Source organism: Ursus americanus, chromosome 27 (genome assembly GCF_024610735.1).
Source record: "Ursus americanus isolate L20-20 chromosome 27, mUrsAme1.1.p, whole genome shotgun sequence".
NCBI lineage: Eukaryota > Metazoa > Chordata > Mammalia > Carnivora > Ursidae > Ursus > Ursus americanus.
Window position 1 is genome coordinate 32238837 of NC_142153.1, and position 20494 is coordinate 32259330.

Genomic DNA, 20494 nt, shown 5'->3' on the forward strand with positions numbered 1-20494 from the left:
CTTTGAAGTCTTAGAAATTAATGCATTACTGGGAAGAACAGAACTTTGATAGTCAAGCTGTTTTACAGAATTTATAATACAGATGTTTTTGGCTAAAGAGTGAGTTCATATAATTAGAATAATTGTGGTTTTTATTATCTTTAAACTTACTGCATTTAAAATAATTTTAAAATTTTCTTGAACAAGCTTCTTAAAACTTAAAAGTTCTAACTCCTTAAGAAGACATTACAGGCCTAAATTCTATTTTATAAAAAAAATTACTAAATATTATAGAAGAGAATATATGTGACACATCAATAGTGTCAAGTATTTTTTTAATCCTTAGTGATATGCATAACTCAATTTTTAGATGAGGCAGATTTTTAATTAGCATATATGTAGTGAAATCTTTTCACTTAAAAATAGCAGTTGAAATCCTGCTATAATTCTCTTTATTTTGTTTTAAAATAGATTAAGAAGCCTGTCTTTTGTGCTGTAACTACTTTAAAAGATCCAGAGTTTAAGTTATACATATATAAACGATTGTTTCCTTCTTCTTCATTTTAAACGAATGCAGAAAAATGATATTTTATGTATAAACTATGAAAAAATGATGTAACTCTTCAGCATATGGAGACAATAGAGGAGTAACTCAATTTGTGTCTAAAATCTAAATTGGATTGATTCAAATATAATTCTGTTACTCTGACTTCTACAGTGTTTTATACCTTTTTATTATAACTATTAATTCTTCATAGAACTATGTCATCTGACCATGTCAGTCTGCATCTATTGTGCCTTGATATGAAAAACAAAGTGATTTTTTAAATTTATAAAAGGCTTTCCATTGTTAGATTTCATATGCATGAAAACCCAAAAAAATATGAACTTATTTTACTACTAGAAGATGTTTATATTACTGATAATGTGTGCAAGTTATTTTCCAAGTTTAAATATGCTTTTATGAAAGAAGTCTCATTAGACAATGGTTTTAATAGCATTGGAAAAATATTTTGCCTATAAAAATTACCAGGTGGTTAACAAAATTGCAACATCAAAATGAGTTATATCTTGTGAAAATATGATTTTTATGTCAATCAAAATTTATATATATTTGTTATACATATTTCTATGAGATCATCCAGAGGTGTTCAGGAACATGGTTGCATTAAAACAATGACTTGTATTTTGTTGTCCTTATAAAAGGAAAGTTGATACTTTTTCAGTCTTAAGTTAAAAGGCATTTTGAATATAGTAAAAGCCTCACCAATTGTTTGTAAAATTCAGGGTTTCTTATTTAGTATAGCAGTCATACAGAAGATATCTTCCTCGTCAACTCTTAATAAGTGTTTATTGTTCCATATCTTTGAAACATTTATTCCTAAATAATTGATAAAAGTACTTTTATGCTAAATTTAAATACCACAGGACTGTACTTAATATGGCATGCAGTTATCTAGATTTTTATGTATATATGTATGAATGTATTTCAGGTCCCCTAAATTTCAATAAATACTGCATTAAAACCAGATACGACAGAGTTAACTGCTAAGATGAGCATCAGTATTGTCCCCAAAACCACCCCTGAGCGAACACTGTTTCTCCATAAATGCTGGGTCTGAGTCATCAGAGGTGCAAAGGGCTGAGCCGTCCAATGGGTTATTACCTTACTGGAAACCCAGAAAAATCACTTTTGACTGTTCAGGGGGATGATTGTCCACCTGTGAGAAACACTGACGACAATAAACCCTAAAATTACTATAAAGGGGGAAAAGCTTCACTGATGAATACAAACAGCTATTACAGAGGCTTCCATTCCGTGATAAGCGTTCTGCCAATTGGTTGAAAACTCCCCTAGGGGAGCTGCTGTAGCTCCTAGAAAAGCTCCTTGCTTCCTTCTGCCAGAGATCCTTTGTGAAGCAAATGGTCTCCCTAAGACACACCTGTAGTGTTGGCCTCTCTTAATACAACTCATCTTCAGGAAGCTCTTGAAGTTGCTACTTTGACTATGCCTGCTACCTTCATTTACTTACTGTGGAATGAAACTTGGGAGACTAGTTCACATTTTCCACAGCTCTCCATACGCCATAGTCTTGGGAACTTACCACAGTCAGGCCACGGGTGATTAGCTTTTTCAGGAGATTGAACATACAGTCAAGAGAAGAAGAATGAAACTTTTTATATGACTGTTTACCCGATTCTAATCCTTCTCTCTGGATCCTTTCCCCGGCCAAGGTTCAGAAGACTTGTTTCCATAACCCTTTCCTAAGGAACTGTATTTTATGGGTTGAAAATTATTCTCATAATTTTCTATTCTAGATTTGTCCCATTAGACTGCAAGGTTCACAAAAAAACCTATAGATGGTTGAAATATGCATTTAAACTATACCCTTTACCTCAGATAAAACTAGATTCTAAACAGACCCAAGAAGTAATCCTATTTCATCAGGGCTCTCTTTACTTTCCTTTACTAAATATTACCTGCCAAAAATGTGAAATTAAGCTTGGAAGTCTCTGGAGAGAGAAATTCTAATAAAGCCAAGCCTTCAAAAATGCAGAGCCACTGACAGTGTTTAGCTGGAAATTGACAAGCACGTCATGGGATTCGGCTTTTTTAATACTCCTCTCGGAAGTCTCAAATGCGACTGTTAATGAGATAGCATAAAGACATGAATAATTCCAGTTGAAGAAGAATTTCCAAATGTGAATGTAAAATTATAAGAATGTATGAAGGATAATTAATCTTTCAAGATATCAAACTTGCTTTGGTTTCCCACCAATGAAATTATGGGGAGTGGCAGCAACCAGGAAAAAATGTTTAATTGAACTTGAATGGTTTGCTAAACACCAGAATCAAATTCCAAGTGAAGCACAACTTTCCTTTCCCACAACTCAGTATCAACAGGAGGGCCACCTATTTTTTTAAAAATGTTTCAAGTCAGGCTATTTATGGGGGCGGATAGGGTTCTCTATGGGCCAATGTATAATAATCATCATTCAGAATAAATTTTTTTATGAATGCATGTGATGTGTGACTATATATCCGGCAAAGTAGTAGCTCTTTTCATTTCTAATGAGCAAAGTGTATTACAAAGTAGATTCACCGTTCCTACAGGATTTATGAGAAATAACTTTTACTTGTCATAGTGAGTTATGTTTATACCTTTAAAATGATTCTTGCTCGTTCTGTGTTATTTGACTTTGTATTTTTAACAGTAACTGGCACAGGTGTTTAATAAATGGTTGAGCTGAATTGAAAGAGCATGCTCTTCAGCCCAATTATGGGTGAGACACCACTTTAATCTACTTATATATCCAAGACTAGGTAATTCTATCCTCTTAGTACGGCAAGAGATGGTGGCATCATTTCTTCAAAGCCATTAGACAGGTGCTTTTCAAGCTTACTTTTCCTTGTTTCTGATAGATTTCATAGCAGATTCAAAAGAATGTTTTCCAGCTTGCTTCACACAGATTTCTTAAGTGGAGTGCCACCAGTACCTGTATTTCCTGAAATATTTAAATAAACAGCATTAAAATCAGTTTGTGACTATTAAATATTTGCACAACGATCCGTGTTTCCAATACATCAAACATGTAGAATAATTGGCAACAGGCTGAGCACAGGTTCACCCAAATGCCTGGGAAAGAGAGTATTTGAAGCTTGCGTTACAGTAGCCATAAATAAAAAATCTGACTGTCACCCACTTCCAAAAGTTATTAGCGCCTAAAATATCCAGGACTTCTTTTGGTGTATCTGATACCAAATACGACTCAATTACTCTTAGGTATTGCTTCAGAAAGCTGCTAAGGCAACAGAGCCATGATTTTCACAGTGCTGAGATTTGGCAAATACACAGAAATCATAGTTGAGTTTCTGGAACTCTGCACTGAAGCATCCAAGCTGTCCAGACTCTTCAGTTCTCTCAGTTTGAATGTGAGGAGCCAGTGACAGCTAAGAAATCTGTTACCCACCCCCCCACCCCAGCCCAGTAGTTCGCTAGATGCTAGGTTTAGGTAAACAAATGGAGGAATTTAAGTGTTAAAGAAAAAAAAAAAAGGTAATGAACTATCAAACAATTTTCACCACCCTATCAGACAATTAGAAGCTTTTCAGATGAATGGCCTTGTGGTTTCGGTGTCATTATGTGCAGTGCAATCTTAGATGGTAAAATAGGGCCCAGTTCCTGTGGTCTAGCTCTGCCTTCTTCCATTAACTTCAAATTATGTTAGCTGACCTGAACTTATCACTCTGCTCTTTTATTAGAAACAACTGAAAAGGGAGGGGGGGTGGGGGGAATGGGGCAGCCAGGCGATGGGTATTAAGGAGGGCATGTGATGTGATGAGCACTGGGTGTTAAACACGCAACTAATGAATCGTTGAGCACTACACCAAAAACTAATGATGTACTTTATATTGGTTAATTGAATTTAAATAAAAAAAGAAACAACTGAAATGGAATCCCTTGAACGAATTTGGGAAGAAAATAAAATTTAGCAAAACGGCTCTCGTCCATACGATTATCAAAGTCCACTGCATTCATTCCGTTCTGCCTAGATTAGGAGAATCCAAGTATCTGGAATAGGCCTGAGAGACGTAAAAAGATAAAAGCATGTTTCTTCCCATCCTGATCTGCCCTGAAAACCCCCATACCCCATCATCCACTTTAAGAAGAATAGAAAAAGACCACCAAAGTGAGAGGGACTCATAAAAGAGAGCATCGAGAGAATAAAACGGGGAAGAAGTTATTTATAGCCACTCATACATGATTAAAATTGTAAAAGCAAGAATCCACTCTACTTGGGAGTTCTGATCCTAAATAATGATAGCATTATTTTTCTAAAAACTCCTATGTGACCTTGAAATTTTTCTGAAAAGAACAGAAATGAGGAAAGCTCTTTAGCCATTCAAGTACCAGTAGGCATCATGTTCTCAAATATGGACACTTTGCATCTGTTTCTCACACTGGAAGGAAGCCCTGCTGCGACTCATTCGTCCTTCTGCCTTTTCATTGCAGGTCCCAAAGCAAGTGGTCATGTGCTTTCCCGTCCCCAGTCAGGTCCAAGTAGCCGTGAGGGGAAAGAGGCAAAGCAAATGAACCAAGAGAGAACCATGCAGGCTCCCCACGCCTTCCCCCACTCAGCCTGAGCCCTGGCTGGGGTTCCCAGCCTGCTGGAGTTCTCACTGCAGGCATCGCTACAGGAAGGAGGTTGAGGCAGGTTGAAGGAGAGGATGGGTGCCCAGAATCTGAAGGTGAAACTATGGATACATTTTTTTAAATAGAAATATCGGTGGTACTCATTTCGCTTGGGTTCTGTCATGCTGAGTCGTGTATGTGATGAGTTAATGAGATGTTCATGGACTGGCCTAATGTCTAGATATTAAGAAGTGCACTCTGAGAAACGGGTAGTTCGAGCAGGTCGTTAGCAAAACAAAACTCAATGACAGTGATGTGTGATCAAATAGAGTTTGGAAAACACTTGATTCTGTACCTCTGGTCTTTTATATTTACCATGCATATAGCATATTAAAGGCTCTGTGAAATCCTAAGTTTAAACGAAGGAATCTGTTGACATTGCTTTTCCAGACCTTATGTAAACAAAGACTTCTTTTTTCTCCCATAAAATCCCTTAACACGTTAGAAAACATGCCCTGTAGCAGAGGTCCTCAAATATTTCCCATCAAAGGCCCAACAGTCAATATTTTAGGCTTTGTATTTGGTTTGTCAGATAAAACATGGACACTCAGGTAATTTGAATTTCAGATAAACAATGAATAATTTTTAATTAAAGTATGTCCTCAACATGTCCCCAAAACTATTAGCAGTATTGGTTATGTCTGTTTTTATTCTCTAAATCTAGAACCCCGCTTTGTGGGCCATGACTGGCCGTGACTCAGCTCTGCTGTTGTGCGAAAGCCACCACAGACAAGCCATAAAGTTTCCATGGCAGGGTTCCAATACAGCTTTATTTACAACAGGGAAATTTGAATTTCATATATTGTTCATGTGTCAAGAAATAGCATTTTTCTTTTGATATATTTTTTCTGACATATAAGAATGTGAAAGCCATCCTTAACTTGCAGGCTATGTAAAAACAGGCGGGGGGATTGACTTTGGCTTGTGGCTGTAGTTTGCCATGGTACGAATGCTTTCTGAACTACCATGATTTAGACAAGTGGCTTCTTGTGATACAACCAACTGGGAAATTTAGGCCAACAAGTATCCAGCACTGCCTTGGGATGGATTCATCACCCACTGCTAGAGAACTGAGTTTTGAGCTCTGCTGATGAGCCCACCTGTTTCAGACTCACCTACTTCAAGAGAAATCATAGCAGAAATGGTCCCTTTCATCGGGGAAGGGGGGACAGTGCAGGGCCCTGGCTCAGGAGCCTCCGGATGTGACTTGTACTTAGCAGACCACAGGGCACCTCCATCTATCAAAAGCATATCAGTCTACCAACCTAAGGCACAGCTGTAGACTGAAGGCCTAGACCAATGTTTGAACTGTTTTTTAAAATTCAAAGGAAAAAAGTAGAAACATTCATTTAACAGGTAAAAAGTTAAAAATAACACAACAATAAAAAAAAAACTCACGTGAAACAGGAGCAACGCCTTTCCTTGAAATCATGGCATCATATTTGCGCCCAGAGACTTGGGGAGGAAGATGATCGAGAGTAAGTTCTCCCACTGTTGGTTTGACCTCAAACCATTCTATAAAATATGAGTACAAGAACTCTTGTTTAAAAATTCTCTGTGACCATTGCCGAAATAAGACACCACAATTTACAAACTAGGCAAATTCTTTAGACCTCTCTTTAATCATAGTCCTAACCTCGAGTGCTGTGGATAGGGAGGTTATTAACCCTCTCCCCACATTGTTCACACCTCTGATGCACAAAATAGTTGCTTTAAAAAGTTACTTTAAAGACAACATCTTTATGTTCCTATTAGTTTTTGAATAAGTTTTAATTTAATAGTAGTATGTATACAGAAAAGTGGACTAAGTGTGTGTTTACAGCCTGATGAATTTTTGGAATGAATACACCTGGGGTGTATTATTAGTATCCCCAAGTCCCCTGCTTATCTCTCACATACAGTACCCTAAAGAGAAAACACTGTATTGACTTCTGTCATAACGGGTTAGATGATTTTTTTTATATTTCATGTAGTTTTTATATTTCATATAAACAAAATCTACAGGATATATTTCATTTTTCAAACATGTTTACTCTATAAAAATAGTGACTTAAAATTATTTCCATGTTTCCAATATTTCTCATTAAATCTATAAACTATCACACTTGGGCACTAATTTCCCTGTGCTTCTAAAGATCACTTACCCCTCCTCTGCAGCTCTCAGCCTTCACTGAGGCTTAAAGAAGAGTTTAAGGTAATTTCTACTCATCAGTCAGACCCTGTTAATGCTATATACAGCTCTGGTCAGTAACATTCTCAGAACTATAATTATCACAGTTAATTACTTTAAGCTTAAAATCAGTAGTCTCAAAAATCAAGATTGGTGAGAATAGAATACTGTTCAAGAATCTGAAGGGTTGAGGTGGCCCATGGTTAAAGAGAAATTGTGGTCAAAGGAAGACAAGAGAGATAGAGGTTAGCTTTGCACAAAGATGGACTTTCAAATAAAAGATTAAATAGTTGTGTTTTGTTCTAGAAATCCCAACTAGAGCCAATGAGAAGCAGAAATGGTGAGATCAACTAAATGTAAGCGAATGTTAGGTATAAAAAATAATTGTATCTGATTTGTGGTATTAAAAAAATAACTGGACAGAACTAAAATGCTGAAGAGTGGTGGGGGCTGGCCAGGAGTCGTCAGTGTCATAGTGTTTTCGGGTCCTTATAGTTGGAGAAAGAAAGTAAAGACATTAATTTTACATTAGGATAAATATGCATGTTAAAATTTCTAGGGTAGCACTACAAAGAGTAGAAATTTTGAATTTTCCAAATTAGTATGGGTTGGGGGGGATGTCTTTAAAAAAATTCAATGAGAAAGAAAAGATAGGTGAGACAAAAACAAGAAACAGAAAAAAAAAATAAAGACCACAAAATAATATGATAGACATGAATGCAAATACAACAGTAGGCAGTACTGCTGAATTCATAACAATTAAAATCACAGTGAATGAAATAAGAAAGGTCCATGCAACAGGATACTTTAAAGAAGAATTGCAGGAACTGCTTTACCAAGTATCAGCACTTACTGTAAAGCAATAGTAACTAAGACAGTGTGGGTGTTGAAGTTGTACACAGGTAGACAAAATCAGCTAGACCCCGGAAACAGGGCCATATATATATAAAGAAACTGGAAACATTTGAGACATGAGGGTATCACAAATCAGTGAGAAAAGAACAGATTGTTCAAGAAATCATCTGGGACAGTTGGTTCTCCATTTCAGTTGCAGACAAATTAAGATCTTAAAAGAGACTAACCCCTTACCAGACCTATGCTTTGCAAACATTTTTTTTTCCATTTTATAAGTTCCCTTTTCACTCTTATTTCCTTTTTTACTTATTTATGAAGCCTTTTAGTTTAATACAATTCCATATGTTTGTTTTTGCTTTGGTTGCCTGTGCTTTTGATATCATTTCCAAAAAATCATTGTCAATGCCAGTGTCAAGAAACTTTTTTCCTATATTCTCTTCTAGTAGTTTTATGGTCTCTTAAACATAGGACCAGTTCTGGTCTTATGTGGGGGTGTGAGATAAGGGTCCAATCTCATTCTTCTGCAAGTGGGTATCCAATTTTCTCAACATGATTTATTGAGGAGACTATCTTTTCCCCATTGTGTGTTCTTGGCATCCTTATTGAAGATCAGGTGTCAGTAAATGCATGGATTTATTTCTGGACTTGCTATTTTGTTTCATTGGCCTATATGTCTGTTTTTATGCCAGTACCTTACTGTTTTAATTACCATAGCTTTGTATTATAGTTTTCAATCAGGAAGTGTGATGACTCCAGCTTTGTTCTTCTTTCTCAGGTTTGCTTTGGCTTTTTGGATTCTTTTGTGGTTCCATATGAATTCAGGATTGCTTTTCCTATTTCTGTAAAGACTACCATTGAAATTTTGCAAGCTTGCATTGAATCTATAGATCAATTGGGTAGTATAGACATTTTAACAATATTAATTCTTCTAATCCATGAACATGGGATGTCTTTCCATTTTTCTGTCTTTTATTTCCTTCATCAATGTTTTATAATTTACAATGTATAAAGGAGTAATATCAAAAACATATATGGAACTCATACAACTCAATAGCAAACAAAACAAACAACCCAACTAAAAACGGGGCAAAGGACCTGAGTAAGCATTACTCAAAATAAGAAATACTGGAGCGCCTGCTTGGCTTGGTTGGTGGAGTGTGTGACTCTTGATCTTGGGGTTGTGAGTTTGAGCCCCATGTTGGGTTAGATATTACTTAAAAATAAAATCTTTTTAAAAATCAGATATACAAATGGTCAACAGGTATATAAACAGGTACTCAACATCACTAATCATGATCAGTAATCATGGAAATGCAATCAAAACCACAAAAATACATCATCATATACCTGTTAGAATTGCTATTATCAAAAAAGACAAAATATAAAAAGTATTGGTGAGAATGTGGAAGAAAAGATAACCCTTATAGACTGTTGGTGAAATGTAAATTGGTATGGCCATTATGGAAAACAGTATGGAGACTCAAAATTAAAAATAAAACTACCGTATGATCCAGCAAAAGCACTTCTGGGTATATCTCCAAAGGAAATGAAATCAGCATTTCAGAGACGTATCTGCACCCCAATATTCATTGCAGCATTATTCACAATAGCCAAAGATATGGAAATATCCAAAATGCATGAATGTATAAAGAAAATGTGATATGTATGTGTACACACACACACACACACAAAATGGATTACTAATCAGCCTTTACACTAAGTGAAATAAGCCAGACATGGAAAAACAAATACTGCATGATCTCCCTTCTAGGTGGACTCTAAGATAGAGTCATAGAAGCAGAGAGTAGGATGGTAATATCTAGGGACTAGCGGGAAGGGGATATGGGCAGCTGCTGATCAAACGTATGCAAGATGGACAAATTCTGCAGGTCTAATATATAGCATGGTGATGACAGTCAGTAGTGTATCATGTACTTGAAATTTGCTAAGAGGGTTGATCTTAAGCATACTCACCACACCAAGCAAATAAGGAAAAAAAGAAAAAAGAAGGAAAGAAAGAAACAAAGAAACAAAGAAAATGGCAATTCATGTGAGGAGATAGATATCTGATTGCAGTGATCATTATACAATGTATATGTACATCAAAACATCAAGTTGTCCACCTTAAATATATATAATTTCTATATGTCTCCTGAGGCAAGGGAAATAAAAACAAGAATAAACTATTGGGACCACATCAAAATAAAAAGATTCTGCACAGTGAAGGAACCAATCAACAAAACTAAAAGGAAACCTGTGGAATGGGAGAAGATATTTGCAAATGGCCCAATAAAGGGTTAATACCCAAAAAATATAAAGAAGTTATACAACTCAACACCCCAAAAAACAATCCAATTTAAAAATAGGCAGAAGACGTGAACAGACATTTCTCCAAAGAAGACATCCAGATGGCCAACAGACACATGAGAAGATGCTCAACATCGCTCATCAGCAGGGAAATGCACATCAAAACTACAATGAACTATCACTTCACACCTGTCAGAATGGCTAAAATCAACAAGACAAGAAACAAGTGCTGGCGAGCATGTGGAGAAAAAGGCACCCTCATGCACGGTTGGTGAATGCAAACTGGTGCAGCCACTGTGGAAAACAGTGTGGAGATTCCTTAAAAACAGAACTGCCCTACAATCCAGTAATCATGCTATTGGGTATTTACCCAAAGAGTACAAAAAACTAATTCAAAGGAATTAATGTACCCCTATGTTTATTGCAGCATTATTTACTATAGCTGAACTACAGAAGCAGCCCAAGCGTCCATTGATAAATGAATAAAGGAGGTGTGGTATATATATATGCAATGGAGTTTTACTCAGCCATGAAAAAGAATGAAATCTTGCCATTTGCAACAACATAAATGGGGCTAGAGAGTACAATGCTAAGCAAAGTAAATCCGAGAAAGACAAATACCATATGATTTTGCTCATATGTGGAATTTAAGAAACAAATGAGCAAAGGAAAAAAAAAAGAGAAACAAACCAAGAAACAGACTCTTAACTCTAGAGAACAAACTGCTGGTTGCCAGAGGGGGAGGTGGGTGGGGATTGGGTGAAACAGGTGATGGGGATGAAGGGGGACACTTATCATGATGAGCACTGGGCACTGGATGGAAGTGTTGAATGACTCTATCGTACACCTGAAACTAATATCACACTGTATGCTAACTTTACTGGAATTGAAAGTCAAAAAGTAATAAAAGTGAAAGGCTAAGCTTCAGTAAATTTAAATATAGGAGAATTTTTTATAACTCCATGATGCCAACAGTATTAACTGTGAAGTTTGTGTTTGTTTTTCATTTCTGCCATAACAAATTACCATAAGTTTGGTGACTTATGAACAACAGCCATTTTTATCTCACAGTTCAGAAGTCTGAGGGCTGCTTTTTAGAGTCTCACTGGGCTGAAATGAAGGTGTTGGCCGGGCGGCATTCCTTCTGGAAGCCCTGGGGATGAATCCTCTCCCATGCTCATTCATGTTATTGGCAGAATTTGGTTCCTTGCACTTCTAGGTCCAAAGTCCCTATCTGGTTGCTGGCTGTCCCCGAGGGTTGTTCTTTGCTCTTTGAGCCCCACCTTCTTGTCCTCTCCAAGTGGCCCCTGCAGCAATAGTAGGTTGAGGCCCTCTCACACTTCGGGTCATTCCTACTTCCGCTTCTGCTGCATTGCTCTGACTCCACTTGGAGAAAGACCTCTGCTTTTAAGTGCTCATGTGATTGGACTGGACTCGCCTGAATAACCCAGCATTAACTCCCTAGTTCAAGGTCTGCAACTTCTGCAAAGCCTCTTTTGCCATGTAATGCCACATATTCACAGGTTCCAGGGACTTGGGCATGAACAACATGGGGGCCCCATTCTGCCTACTACAAAGATGGATAAAATCTCAATTAAGAAATATATATGAATGAAATTAAGAAGAACATAAATTATATGCATGAACTATTTTTTTTTTTTACATCAAGGAAATTATAAAGGCAGCAGGACAGTGGTCACTCTCAGAGGGAACTATGGAGAATGCAATTAGAAAGACACCAGCAGAATGTAATGGTATTGGTAATGTGGCACTTCATAGGCCATAAGAGATACAGAAATGCTTATTCATTGTCTTCTTTAAATTGCACATACACGTTATATGCATGCATGTATGACAAAAATCACAGCAAAATTTTAATGTTTAAAAGCATACAAAAGAATTTGAATATACAATTCCACAACAGGAGTAATAACCTCAATTCTTTCTCTCCTCCCAAACTCATGAGTGGAACCAGAAATGAGAGCAAATCAAGGAAGAGAAACAAAAAATGATAGGCAATGGGAAATGAACAGTAACAGAGGATAAAATCCAATTTATCCAATTCACAGTTAGGGGGAAGTGACAGTTACTGCTCTCCTTTCCTTCCAGGGACTAGAGAGAAAATGGCTCTTCAGAACATTGGGGTTCAAAAGAGAGAAATCCTAATGACTATAACTACCTTATTCCTTATTGGTTTGGATGCCATGGTCACGATGAAGTCACTAAGTGTCTGGAGTCAAGGACTATAAAATTCCAGGGCAGGAGCGGTATTAGAAAAGTAAAACAAAACAAAACAAATAGAGAAAGTTCACTTACTTGCCATCTGTTGGGACACTGATGGCAAATGCTTTGGATGATTTCAGAATTATTTCAGTGATACTTCTGGAAGGTTGCCAAGGGTTGCCCAATCTGCCTTACCTTACCTAATCTACAGACGGAAGCTACTACAGAAAGGGTAACACTGACCATACGCTAGAGAGCGTCTAGAGTGAATCAGGGTAGTCCACGCTTTCCCTAAAGTACTCATATCCTGATGAAGTCTTAAATATTCCCATCCTCTTTAGTAACTTCAGAAAAATATTAGTGAATGTGTTCACATAAAATTTTGTGGGAAATAAGTTCACATATCATCTCAAAAGTATTAATACACTAAGTTAAGATATGCTTACATTAGAAAAATTATTGCATAAAGCACTCCAATGATAATAAATCATTCCACTGCTAGCATAAGAGAACTATTTTCCCTTTAAGCCAGTGACAGAAAAAGCAGAAAGGGGACAGACAATGGCCAGCTTTTCTGTCATCTGTACTCAAGTATAGCCTCATTAAGTTGGGAAGAACTCGATGGACTATTTCCAAGGAAAACTTACTTGGATTCAATTTTCTGCTTAATTTTCTTTGCAACATTTGTAAAAGTAAGAGGAACTCTACTTTAAGTTCATTGCTGAGCATGTTGGGATTGCTTATTATTTCTGATAACCTGATGTTATCTTTAATCGACTTTGAAGCCGTAGACCGAGGAACCAGGGGCAAACGCATCTGGTAACTGTAGTCTGTGAAATTCACGAGGTCGTCCTGGATACTTTTAATTCTGGAAATAAAAAATAAAATACTATTGACAAGCCACATTTTAGTAATGAGACTGATATTATCAAATTTTCATCTTAAATTATATCGCTAGAAAAATTCCAAATGACTTACTCTCGATGTGTTAACAAGGTATAAACCTCTTGGATCAGGATTTCAGGTACTCCAGCTTTGCAATGAATTGTTCCATGGATTAGCTCTTTAGGTAATTTAAATTTTTTTCTTGCCAGGAACTTTAATAGTAGAAAGAAAGTATTTTCACTGTAAGAAATTCTATACAAATCTCCAACTACTATGTATTCACTTTAATCCCCCTTTTCTCTCTCAACTATTTTTTTGTGTTTAACATATTAATTATTAAAAGAAATTATTCTTCAGCAAGAAAACCAATTATTCTGTCCCACTCCAATTTGAAATGAGTATGATCAAGTTTCATAAGTGACTCGGGGCAAACTTTAATAACATTCTTTTCAGTACAGGGAAATGAGCGGCCAACTCAGAAGCACAGCCACACACACACATATGTGTAGATATCCAAGAGGTCAGGAGTACACCTTTAAAAACACAAAATTCTTAACAAGGTGGCAATGACTGCTAATTTACCTGCTCCAACTGTGCCCAGTTATCCAACTTGACTTTCAAAGAAGTTCCATTTTCAAAGGATGACAATTTAAGGTCCCAGGGGTAATATATAGTGAATATTTCTGCAATCAGGAAACCATTTGAAAAATCCCTGATCCATACATAGATAGCATTAAGGAAATGAAATAAAATGTGGTTACTTTTACAGTTGGTAATATTTTAGAATCAATTGACACCGATTGACTATTCCGTAATTGACAGCAAATAACTTATAAAATTAGTTTTGTTGGATCATTGCTCTGAGGAAGATTTGCTATGGAATAGAATTTTGATAAGATTAGATACACACCAAAGGCTTTGGGGGGGGGGTGTGCGTGTTTATGAACCCATACTATTAGTTTGTATTGAATTTGCATTTTAACAAGATCCTTAGGTGATTCCTTATGTACATTGAAAATTTCAGGCACGTGTTTATTAAGAAATATTTAAATTAGTAAACCAGAGTCCTTGACTGCAAAAAATGTCATCGTCTTCATATTTATTGAAGTTAGTTGGCATTTCCAGAGCAGATATTAACTGCCTGTTAGGTTCGGGGTGGCTGCAGTTCAGCAGCAGCTTTTTTCAATCCCTGGGATTGAAATCTTAAAAACTAGATGCCATCCGGAGCGCAAACTGATCCCCAGGAGTATTAATTGATGTCCAGTGTCTCCAAAGAGCCTTGACTGTTTTAATGTGTTTGTAGTCACCAAGGCATTCTATATTACCTTAAGTCTAAAATATAATGATGGATTGATTGGATAAATGTATGAATGCTTCCTCGTGAATTTTGCAGGCCCGCTCCCTCAGAGGAGAAGGTGTGTTTGTGTGTGTGCTGAGCGGGCGGGAGTCTGGCTCTGAAACCTAGACTGGGCGGAGTAGGGTAGCTGAGTGGGGTGGCCCCTGCGCCATAGCGGGGCAGGAGGGGCAACGGGGTGGTCCGCGGGTCCCCAGGATGCTCAGGCCCAGGCGCCCGTCTAGGCGGCTGCTCGCTCCTGCACCTGTTGACGTTCCTGGGGAAGAAGGTGAGATCCAGGCCCTGAAGCCAGCGCAGAACCGACCGAGACAGGCGGGAGCTCTTCGGTGGATGCGGATAGACCAGACACTTCTTAGGCTTCCCTCGGATGGGAGCTGCTGGCTGGGGCGAAAATGACGGTGACGTGGGTAGGGCTGCCGCCGGCTGTCTCAAAAACCCTCCTCCCAGGCCGGCGGCAGCCATGTCGCTTTCTGGGTTTCTATGGCAGCACCAGCGGTGGGGCGGGGCCTGTGGGGGCGGAGCCTCAGGGGGGCCGTAGGGACCTCGTAGGCGGGGCGGAGCCTTGGCGCGGCCGGGCGGGGCCTGTGGGTGGGCGGGGCTTCAGTGGGGGTTAGAGGGCACTGGGCCTCCAGATCCCCCAGTTTGGGGAGCTGGGACTTGGGGTTGGGACACACGATCCCTGCCCTCATTGGGTGGACGCTTTCAAATCTTAGTTGTAGTTAGCCTCACTTCTAACCAGTTTGGAGCTTCCCGCCAAACCTCTTGGCCTTTATAAATTTACTTTTTAAATAGTTTCAGCCCAGCCAAAGGCCTATTTTCAGTCAAGCATTTTTGAGGAGGATGTGAGAAGCCTCCAGAAGACGAGGTCAGTTTTTGTTTAGAAATTGGAACTGATGGGGTATTTGCTCCAAAAAGCCAAAGAAAAAATTTTCAAAATTAAAACTAATAAATGTCTAATGCCTACAGATTTAACATGTTTCCTTAGTTATTACATTAAGTGTTCATAAAAATTACATAATATTCTAAAATAATTTGTACGTTTTCACATTTCACAAAGATGCCCTCATATATATAACTCATTCCTTCAACAATTATTTGAGTCCCTAGTCTGTGCCAGGCACTGAACTAGTCATTTGGGATTTATCAGTGAACAATGCAGAGAAAAAAAAATGATTGCAGAGCCAGCATCAACAGTTATAAATTAAATATTTACATGACAAATTGATTAAAATCCTTTAAAAACTTTTGCAAAAAAAAAAGTCACTTAATGTGGCATATAGATACATATTATTATGCAAGATAAAATATGGGCTAGATCTTGATAGTGGAGCTATATAATATTTTGTTGAATGTTTACTCATATACACATTTATTCATGAAGTAAACCAATGCGAATCTGTATATGGTTTGAAAGAAAAGAAAATGAAGCTAGGAAGGTGTTTTCTTTTTTCCCAATGAGGTTTTTCATGAAGGATTCGTTCATTCAGGGAATTTTTTTTGAGGAACCTATTCTGTGCTATGTTACCCACTAGATCTTCACTATCCGATGCTATAGCCACTAGCCACCTGTGGCTATTCAGATATAAATTTAAATAAAATAAAACGAGTAACACTGGCTACATTTCAGCTGTTTAACACCTACCTGCGGCTACGCGTGTTGTCAGAGCACAGATACAAACCCGTCATTGCAGGAGGTCCTAGGAGACAGCTGTGCGCTGGATTATTTATAGAAGGCACGCAGATATAAATATCAGTGAAAAGATCATGTACGCTGAAAAGCTGTGCCATGATAAAAATATATTAGTGTCAGGGAGGAAGCAAATAATTTGGCCTGAGGGACCCTAGGAGTCCTTTCAGAGGAGGTGACCTTTGATTTGGATCTTATAAGGCAGTATTTTAAATTGTTTAAGACAGAGGTTTTGGGGGCGCCTGGGTGGCTCAGTCGTTAAGGGTCTGCCTTCAGCTCAGGGCCTGATCCCAGGGTCCTGGGATCGAGCCCAGCATCAGGCTCTTGGCTCAGCGGGAAGCCTGCTTCTCCCTCTCCCGCTCCCCCTGCTTGTGTTCCCTCTCTCGCTGGGTCTCTCTCTGTCAAATAAATAAAATCTTAAAAAAAAAAAAAAAAAAAAGACAGGTTTTGGAGGACCGGGGCTACTTTTTATTAGTTATGTGGCTCTGGGCAAGTTATATAATTATTTTTATTTGTAAGGAGGAAATAATTGGGTAGACTTCAGAGGGTTCTGTTAGGGATTATGTAAACAAGTTAACTATGCAAAGAGCCTAGAACAGTGTGCCGCACATAGTAATTGTTGAGTCAAGTGTAAATTATTGTTTCTAGAGCAGTCACGGAAGGCTGTGGGATGAGGGGGACAGGGACAGTTCCACACCGAATGACTACTGTGAGCAAAAGCACAGATGATATAATCTGTGATTTGAGAGTTTTTTAAAGAGTTTGGGGAAATAACTAATCATTAGGGTTAGAGAAAGTGTTTAGGCTTTAGCATGAGTTCTAACCCAAGATTTAGGTAGTAACGGCTAAGGAGATAGATTAGGGCTTAATTGAGCACAGTCTTGCTAAAAGTCAGAACTTTCCTGTAATAAATGTGGCAGTTGTTAAGCAGATACATCCCCGTGTCAAACATACCCTTCTATATTTAGCTTGTTGGAACTCCACAATGTGGTTTCTCCTTTGCTAAGAGTTTTATTAAATTGTGACAATAGGGGGAGCTAGAGAGAGGCAAGGAGGGGGAGAGAAGGAAGAGGGATTTGCTGTTTCTTGTTCTGCTTACATTTCACATGGGTGTCACCACAGCAACAAAGCTTAACCTGGCAGTGACAGCTGCTTCCAGTCTCCAGCTTTTTTTTTTTAGCTCTCCTGGAGCAGATTTCATCATACTCCCTCTGATGTTTAGCAAGCACTGAGAAGTGACCCTCCTTAAAGGGTCTGGGATTTTACCCTGGGACCGCCCTTCTGAGCTCTGAAGAGTTGGCACCAGCCCTGTAGTTACTATCCCCCTTCAAGAGTCATTCTATGGAACTTTCTGTCCAAATTCTAGGCTCTTATAACCCTAACTTCTTAAATCTGTTCTAGCAGGGGCAATTGCTTCCTGAATCATCTATTTCTGTTAGTTTGATTGATGTAGAAAAGACGTTAGGTTTCAAAGCCGCGGCCAAAGCCTTTGGTGCAAAAAGATGGTTTTATTAAAGTGTGGGGACAGGACCTGTGGGCAGAAAGAACTGCAATAGGGTCATAAGAAGTGGCCCATTATATACTTTCAAGTTTGGAGACAGTTAGGGATAGCTAGCATAAGTCTCTAAGGAATTTTGGAAGAAAGGTTTCCATGACCTTGAGCGGGCTAGCTATTGTTGGGGGAAGGTCATTTATTACTGTCTCATAGAACCTGAATCGTGAGACCCTTCAAATGTATATCGGTAGGTTATATGCTTGGGAAATGATTGCCGACATATATATCTTGGGGGCTTTAGAGATAAAGGAAATTTCTAAAGGAATTTTTATATGTTTAAATAGGCTTATAGGATCCTAGGGCCTGGGGGTCAGGCTAGGGTTGCCTTTTGCCCTTAGCAAAGTGTCAACATCGAGGCAGTTGAGTCCCCAGAGGAAAGTCACTCTGCCTGTTTCAAGGACTTGCCAGTGGACTGCAGGTAGTCAGGAAATTTAATCATTTTTCTTCTGCCTTTGTTTCCCACATCATGATGGTCCCATTTTAGTTTTTCAGTTCGTCAGCCTCTGTTTAACCATTTCCTTATCTTAAATTCTTGTTTGTGTAGTTCCCTCTGTCTTCCTGCCTGGATGCTGAATGACACCCTGCCTATGAAGCTATCTAGCTGACCTGCATCTGACTAAGGCATCGAAGGAACTCGCTACTTCCTGTTCATCAGATCCAGTCAGCAAGATATCATCAACAGAGTGGGCCAGTGTGATGTTCCGTGGCGTGTTAAGACACTCAAACACCTCTGCTGATCTTGTGGCAGAGGGCAAGAGAAGTGATTTGACCTAAGGCAAGATCACGAATGTGCACTATTGGTCCTGCTAAATTAAAACAAACTACTTTTGGTAGTTCTTGCAGATTGTTGCAGAGGGAAAGTACTTTCCAGATCAGGGTTCCAGAACAGCATAACAGTTGCAAGGGACTGAGGTGATTTATTCCAGTAAAGATACTTCAAATGGAAAAGCAGCTTTAATTGGAGTTACTGCCTGATAAAGTTTACAATAATCCATAGTCGCCATGTAAGATCTACCCAACTTCCGCACAAGCCAAACAGCCATCAAAGTCAGTAGTTGTTTTTGACTTATCACCTGTCAGGAGAGACTTCAGAGAGCTTTCTTTGATATAAATATTTTTTTTGAATGAGAAACACAGTTCTCAGGGAGACTTGCAACTGAAAACGAAGAGTAATTTTTTAGCTAATGGATGGTGGGAATGCAGCAATTCAAGGTAGTGGATGGAGTAGGTTGTGTTCGAGGCAGAGGGAACAACATTTGCAAACACAAAGGGGCAAGATGAGTTCGGGGAGAATCAAGTCTGTTTTTTGACTTTCCTATCGTGAGCTTCCTTGTAAAGGCCCTTTGTGATCTGTCCCCTGATCACTATCTAACACTCCCTCTCCTGATGCATGTGAGTCTTCTAGAAGACAGACACGGGTCAATGCACACTCCCACCAAATAGTGGATTTCACCGAATCTTTTGGAAGTCAGATGATACCCCAGAAAGAAATTGAGTGGGAAGAAAGAGGCTTGCCATAACTGAATTCATCTGAAAAGTGTACCTAAGAGACAAAAAAATCATTGAATTTAATAAGTCAACCCAAAGTGGCCAGATTTCAGTGGGTGAAAGGGGAGCTTGAGAGAAACAAATTCTTCTAGGATGATACAGTTGGCTTTTTATCCACTTGAATATGTGGCTTAAAAAATTGTACCTACAACATAAGCCTCTTACACACCAAACATGTTTTAAAAAATGTATTCGAATTTCAAAAGTTACTTATTAAACAACTCCATGAATTTGAACACACTATTCAAAAGGGGAAGAAACTTATCATTTAAAAAATGAGAGAACTGAGACCTCCAGGGCTGAAGTGACTTGTTGAAGGTCCTACAGCAGTTGGAGAGGTAATAACTCACCTGACGTTTCTGAATAAATTTCTTGCCATTAATGCTGAAAAACTTTGAGGCTGGGCATTTAGGTTTCTAAGAGGGCAGGCCTTAAAATAAACTAATTGTAAATAATAAGAATAAGAAAGTAGACGGGCGCCTGGGTGGCACAGCGGTTAAGCGTCTGCCTCCGGCTCAGGGCATGATCCCGGCGTTCTGGGATCGAGCCCCACATCAGGCTCCTCCGCTATGAGCCTGCTTCTTCCTCTCCCACTCCCCCTGCTTGTGTTCCCTCTCTTGCTGGCTGTCTCTCTCTCTGTCACATAAATAAATAAAATCTTTAAAAAAAAAAAAAGAATAAGAAAGTAGAGGGTGACTGGGTGGCTCAGTTGGTTAAGCATCTGCCTTCAGCTGAG

The 20494-nt window shown here is 38.5% G+C and overlaps 1 protein-coding gene across 3 annotated transcripts; it reads right to left on the reverse strand.

The window, feature by feature from the left end:
• Window positions 1-100: 100 nt before the first annotated feature.
• SPATA4 (spermatogenesis associated 4) lies at window positions 101-16673 on the reverse strand. 3 transcript variants are annotated; one of them, XM_087856498.1, is made up of 7 exons: window positions 16611-16671; window positions 15213-15349; window positions 14197-14297; window positions 13708-13826; window positions 13377-13597; window positions 6573-6689; window positions 101-3486 (listed from the first exon to the last, which is right to left on the reverse strand). In XM_087856498.1, the coding sequence occupies exons 1-7, from the start codon at window positions 16652-16654 to the stop codon at window positions 3443-3445; spliced, it is 783 nt and encodes a 260-aa protein (XP_087712624.1). In that variant the 5' UTR covers window positions 16655-16671; the 3' UTR covers window positions 101-3442. The 3 variants fall into 3 exon arrangements, with proteins under 3 accessions (XP_087712624.1, XP_087712625.1, XP_045669399.2); XM_087856499.1 differs by lacking the exon at window positions 15213-15349 and having other exon boundaries at window positions 14197-14326; window positions 16611-16673; XM_045813443.2 differs by lacking the exon at window positions 16611-16671 and having other exon boundaries at window positions 14197-14326; window positions 15213-15449.
• Between the last annotated feature and the right edge of the window lie 3821 nt (window positions 16674-20494).